Here is a 6,587-nt window from a genome sequence, read left to right as displayed (position 1 = left end):
GAAAGTGGTTCTTCTTCAGAACAAGATGCATGCGGCGATGGATGCTCTTATTGTAGTGGATGAATTGGATGTGTTTGAGTAGATCTCTTTAGTCAAGCTCATCACTAACTGTAGGACTTTATGCGAGGCTTTACCTTGTCCTATTAAGCATGTGACCTTCTTCCCTCTCTTTTTGGGTTTGTAAACAAGGGTCTATGCAGGGTTTACTTAATTATGCTATGAACAATGGGGTGTAATTTGGCAGGAAAAAATTTACAGAAAATGAATTAACCAAAAAACAAACAAAAAAGAGATGGGATATGAAATACCTGAGATTTGGATGAAGAAGACATCAAGGAGTCTCTTTATTCTCTCAAATAAATTGATAGAAAATTGTTTCTTTCCAAAGTGAAATGAAGAGCCACGCTTCACATAATCCAGGTTGACTTGCAATAAGAGGGAGCTTACTCGAGATAGATAAGGGAACATAGTAGATCACTTTCCTGTTGGGGTAGCACAGACTACTCCCCCTAAGCTTCTTCACAAAAAAATTGGTGTGGTACTCACATCTGAATAATAATAATAAATATATTTTAAAGTGGCCTTGGTGGGTCCCACATCAACCCCACCCAATTTTGTGGTAAGGAAGCATCAAAGGATGTGATCTAAACTCAGGAAAGTTAAGCTAGGAGCTCAGAGTGAATCAATTTGAAACACGTTAGTAAACATCACCCTTCATGGAAGGAATTGGAATATATAAGACAAAAAATGATGATTCTTAACGTAATATACTGACACAGTGTATTGTAGTGCAAGTTTAGGTGTGGGTGTTTTTGAAAAATTTCCATAGAAAATATAAAACATAGATACATTTGAAGAGGGCTCAAAATCTTACTCAACCCAAAGATGACTACAGACAAACATCAATTAAACATAATAAAAGAACAAAATTGCAAAAGCAAATACAAGAAATTTCATTGTGGAAATGGATTCACTTTCCTCTATTATGGTGTTTGGTTTTCCTTGATCATTTGCTCTGGTTGGACACCACAAGCCTAGAAATGAACTTAGAACATCTATTTTTTCTCCACAGTAGCTCTCGTTCAACAACCAATCCAATTATAACACGAGAGCAATATCCTGCCAATGCAAACCTCCAATCGAGTAAACATGTTTCATCATCATCATCATCATCTCCTTTTTGGAAAATTGATGTGGGAGGTAAAACTCCGCACTTCTCTGTCAAAGGAAAACCACATAATCCTGCATTTCCCTCGTAGGAAGCATTTGAAAAAGTGTTGAATTGGCTCCCTTGTGGAATAATTCCTGTTAAGTCATTGTAAGATAGATTCAAGACTGCAAGGAACGTCAAACTTGCTAATTGCACCGGGATTTCTCCAAAGAGTATGTTTCTTGAAAGATCAAGTGACTCAAGTCCCCTTAGTTTTCCCATCGAAGATGGAATATGACCTGTTAGGCTATTTCCAGACAAGTTGAGCACTTTCAATGCTTTTAAATTTCCCAATGCATCGGGAATCTTTCCTACAAAGAAGTTGTTGGATAGATCAATGGTGGTGAAGGTGGTTAAAATTTTCTGCATTTCCAAGTATATTCCCTTCTCAATAATTACAATTGTGTCTTGATAGTATGCAGAAGTATTTTGACTATTGTAGTACAAGTCAGATGTATCCTCGTCAAACATCATAGCTTTCCAGTGGGAAATGTATTGCAATGGTAAATCTCCACTAAAATTATTAAAAGAGAGATCAACAACATGTAGGCTTGGGAAGGGACGAGAATGAGGTTGGATGGGTTGAGCAATCGGACCAGCAAATCTGTTAGACCTCAAAACAAGAACCTGCAACTCAACAAGATTTTCCAACCAATGAGGAAAGGTACCATTCAACTGGTTGTTTGAAATATCCAATAAGGTGAGTAACTTGCAGTTGCCTAGTGATCTTGGAATTCCTCCTTGAAAATTGTTTTTGTTGAGTTTGAGGGTATGCAGATTGCACTCAACTTTGAATAAATCAGGAATGGGTCCTTGTAATTTGTTTTCTTCCAAATTTAGCACCCCTATATTGCCTTTGCCGAGGCAAGTTGGAATGCTGCTGTTCAATTTGTTCTTGGACAAATCCAAGATATCAAAATTTCTCACTTTGCAGATTGATAAAGGGATTTTTCCAGTTAATTTGTTGTTTGAAATTGAAAAGAGATAGGCGGTTTTAGAGAGAAGGGAAGTGAGACTCCCTAAGATATGGGAAACAACCTCAGTATCATACTCATCAAATGTTTGGGGAGAGCATGGTGTAGATAATTGACATTCTTGTATCATGTTTGAGTGAAGATCAAGTACTTCTAACATGTTGAAGGAGTGATTAGGTAATGGCAATTCCAGACCTATGATCACGTTGTTAGAAAGGTTCAAATATCTCAAATTCTTTTTCCATATCCATTTGGGTATCTTACCACCAATATCTAGAACATTCAATTCCTTGAAATCCTTAAGGAAATCTAGAAATTTTATAATTCTATTGTCAGAAAGGCTCAGACTATGTAATTGATTTTGATTCTTGAGGAAATTTCTTGGGAATTCACTGATGTTGCAAGATTCCAAACTCAAGTAAAAAATCTGAGCACTAACAAAATTGATGTCACCACTATGATTATTGCTGGGGAGATCATCATAGGAAATATTTCTATCTTCTCCCAAGTAGCTAAAGTCATTGAGTGAAAGGTCAAGGAATTCAATTGTACCTTTGATCTTTGAAATTGATCTTATCAGGTCTTCACCTTTCAAATGATTGCCACTCAGAAGAAGGTCTTGTAGGAAAGAAGAGGAGATGTTGTGAACAGGAGGAGGCTCATTTATGATTCCGTTGAATTGGTTATTGGACAAGTCCAACAACCATATTGATGGGAGAAAAAACAATGAAGAATGGATGGGCCCTTGGAGTAAGTTGTTGCCCAACAATAGTGCTTCAAGATTGGGAAACCTACCCTTGAAAAAGTAATCAGGAATTTGACCACTCAAACTATTGTGTGAAAGACTCAACCTTGTAAGCTGGGTAAGATTTGAAATAAAAGGAGGGACTGGTCCATATAAGTTACAATCATCGACAAATAATTTCTCCAAAAACAAGAGGTTCCCAATTGAACTCGGTAGAATCCCTTGGAATTTTGTCTGGCTAATGGACAAATATTGAAGAGAGGTGTTCATTTGAGAGAATTCTGGCAACTGAACCAAGAGGAGAGGGTTATAAGATAAGTCTATGTAACTCAACTTAGGTTGAAGAAAAACACCGCTTGGGAAATCTCCGTGGAATCCACAACTCCTAAGGCTAAGGACAGTGAGAGAAGTGAGATTCATCAAAGAACTTGGTATTGTGGAAGTGAGATTCTCGTTGAAATCAAGGTATAGCTCTGTCAAAGAGAGAAAGCTCGAAATTGATGCATCCAATGGACCTGTAAGTGAACATTCAACCAACGACAACACCTGAAGTTTAGGGAGTGCAGATGATAAGTGATGACACCAATCCCTATTTATTTGAGCTGACAAGTTCACCCCACCAAGCCGGAGTTGTCTTAACATGGTTGAGGTTTGGACGAATGCTCTCAAATTAGGGATTCCAAGTTGAAATGATCTCGAGCTGTAAGAGAGGTCAAGAGAAACCAAATTGGTAAGATTTGAGATTTCAGATGGGATTTGGCCCTGAAAGTTATTCCAAGAAAGATCAAGAGAAACCAACTTGGTGAGATTTGAGATTTCAGATGGGATTTGACCATCAAAGTAGTTCTCAGAAAGATCAAGAGAAACCAACTTGGTGAGGTTTGAGATTTCAGATGGGATTTGGCCCTGAAAGTTATTCCCATAAAGATCAAGAGAAACCAACTCGGTAAGGTTTGAGATTTCATATGGGATTTGGCCCTGAAAGTAATTCCAAGAAAGATCAAGAGAAACCAATTGTATAAGTTGAGACATATTTTTTGGGAATTGTCCTGAAAAAGAGTTACCTGAGAGGTTGAGATGCAATAATCCAGAGAGTCTTTCAAAGCCCGATGGTGCAAAGTGATCAAATGTGTTCCATGAGATGTCGAGCATTTGAAGGTGAAGAAGATTGAAGAGGGTGCTATTGGAATGGATGGAACCATTGAGCGACGAATTGAAGAGAGCAAGGCCAACTACATGACCAGTAGTGCTATCGCAAGAGATGCCTTCCCAGAAGCAGCAATCAGTATTCGGCTTCCACGAGTTGAGAGATGTGGAATAGTTTATAGAGACATGGTAGTGCTTTTGCTTAAATTGCAGCAAAGCAGAGTGCTCATCATGAAGACATAAATAAGAAGTAGGAGAAGGGGAAGAAAGGAAACAAGGCTGAAACAGAACTAGTAAGAAAAGAAGGAATTGCCAAGACATACTTCCTTTCTATTTCTTCAAAGGAACTAATTAAAAAAGGTTTGGGTTTTGTAAATGTTGGACGATTGATGCATGAAGGAGTTCTTCTTGCCACTTATTTATAGATAACAAGAATCCTAATAGAAACGTTTTGTATGAGCGTTGATAGAGTATTTTCCAAACACAGCAATCAATTAATTCGTCTATTTTCCTTGAAGATGTCCCATGATGGTGAGTGCCCAACGGATTTTATAGGGATGAAGCCTCAGAAGATTCTTTAAGAAAACAAGGTAACAACAACAACACATTATTGACTAGAGTGACTAAAGACTTGAAATGTTTTATGATTTTTTCCACAAATGAATGCCATCTCAACTGGAGTCTGGAGCCTGGAGCCCAACACTCTACTGTGTAAAAGTCTTCATATAGTTTGGAAGATGTATTGTCTCTACCCCCGGTCAGTTGGAGCTTTGAAATTTCTTTTAAAATTTCGTTCAGTTCAATTGGGTTGAACCAAATAATGTTCTTGTGGGAACAAATAAGACAAAAGGTGGGGAGGCTAATAATGGAAGAGGGAGCGGGGCCCCGGGGGCCAAAACCACCCTGCCCGGGGCGCTAATGCCCTGCCCCTAAGAGATTACATAAGGAAGGAAAAGAATTGTGAGTGACGAGCCATCTACGCAAATGCTTTTAAAGTCTCCTCATACCAAGTCATTATAATGAGTTTGGAAGATGCATCTTTTAGTTGGTTAGAGTTTTCAAATTTAATATTTCCACACACAGTGGAATTGTGATAGTCTTTTCACATGAAAATTTTGTGTTTCGTCCTTTTAGAGTGGTTACACCGGAATTACTTTTCTTTGGTCGGATGAGGTCATACACTTCCCCAGTCTACTACTATTTTTGCACTATACTTTTATGGTGGATGTCAAAGAATCTAAGGAGTAAAAAACATAAAACAATTTCTTAAAAAACAAAATTAACAATTCCCGTGCACGCATCTCGAAAATCTGATCAATATATCAAAAGATAAAAGTTTCATGTTCTCAAGAAGTTGCATTAGCCACCTTATTCACCGTAAATCATTAATTAAGTTAGGACTAAAACTACAGTAAGGTTGGGAAATCGCTCAACCCTAACCCTGACCAACATTGACCCAGGGTTTGCCATTATCATCCCTAACCCACCCTTCAGAGGTTGAAAAAAACCAACTCAGACCCTATTTGGGCATATGGTGCTGGCCAGGACAACTACAAATTGTCAAGGTCAAATTTACACCCTTATGTGTGGATATAGGAAGGATGACGTAGAAGTGGATATAGTATCTGAAATGGGTATTTCTTTAGGAACAATGCCAATCAGGGATAGGGATAGGGATAGGGCCAAACCATCCCTTCTCGGCCTGTCAAGATTTAGGTTATGGGACAAGAATCATAGGCCTTGATTAGAATTAAGGAGGAAATAGGCTTATCAATGTACACTTACGGCTGGGATTGGGTTTAAAAATGCCTAGGGCAGCCCAGCCTGTTGCAGTTCCAGCCTAGGTCATTTACATGTCAAATTTTAGAGTTCATTAATAATCCAACGAAAGTCAATTTCATAGAAAAATCCAAGTTTGAAGCGTGTTATATGAGCATGGCAGAGTCTTTTCATATCACACAACATTCAATTTATGGATTTATTTTCCATGGAGATGCCCCATGATAGTGATTACGCGATGGATCCTGAGGCCAAGAAGAATCTTGAAGAAAATAAGGCATCCGATATCTACTAACCAACCAGAGTGACGGGTCATCTGGGTTAGGACTGAAGACTTTTTCTTTTCCAAGCATATCTGTAGCCATGTATATGCATGGCAATAAAAATATTCTTATAACCATATTATATTATAGGAGTGAGGTATATCTAGACTAGCTAATGCTTCTGGGGATTTCATGTATCCATCCCCATATTATAAATTATTTCCATTTTCTAAATCTATGGGGTAGTCATACGACAAAATTGATGAACTGTATAAGGTGAATCCATTATCATAATTAGATTAAATAGTTGTAAATACAGGATATATGAAATTGACTTGATTTATAGAGATGAGTTCAAGAAGAGAAGGAGATGAAGATGGAATAATGAAGTCTTACTCATGTCTAGGAAGAACGGAGACTTTTCTTGAATATTAAATGTGAAAGGGTCAAGGGGTATGAGAAATAAGAAA

At 37.9% G+C, this 6,587-nt stretch overlaps 1 protein-coding gene across 1 annotated transcript; it reads right to left on the bottom strand.

Moving 5' to 3' along the window:
- Positions 1-469: 469 nt before the first annotated feature.
- On the bottom strand, positions 470-4,564 carry LOC149011205 (receptor-like protein 40). The gene has a single exon (XM_089164030.1). The coding sequence runs from the start codon at positions 4,394-4,396 to the stop codon at positions 1,007-1,009; it is 3,390 nt and encodes a 1,129-aa protein (XP_089020156.1). The 5' UTR covers positions 4,397-4,564; the 3' UTR covers positions 470-1,006.
- Positions 4,565-6,587: the final 2,023 nt, after the last annotated feature.

This window comes from Hakea prostrata, chromosome 7 (assembly GCF_041222555.1).
Source record: "Hakea prostrata isolate BN-2017 chromosome 7, UWA_Hpros_2, whole genome shotgun sequence".
Classification (NCBI taxonomy): domain Eukaryota; kingdom Viridiplantae; phylum Streptophyta; class Magnoliopsida; order Proteales; family Proteaceae; genus Hakea; species Hakea prostrata.
This window is presented reverse-complemented; position numbering and strand designations above follow the sequence as displayed.

Bases quoted from the DNA above. Each gene is read 5' to 3' on its own strand.
- LOC149011205 (XM_089164030.1), bottom strand. From the start codon at position 4,396: ATGTCTTGGCAATTCCTTCTTTTCTTACTAGTTCTGTTTCAGCCTTGT.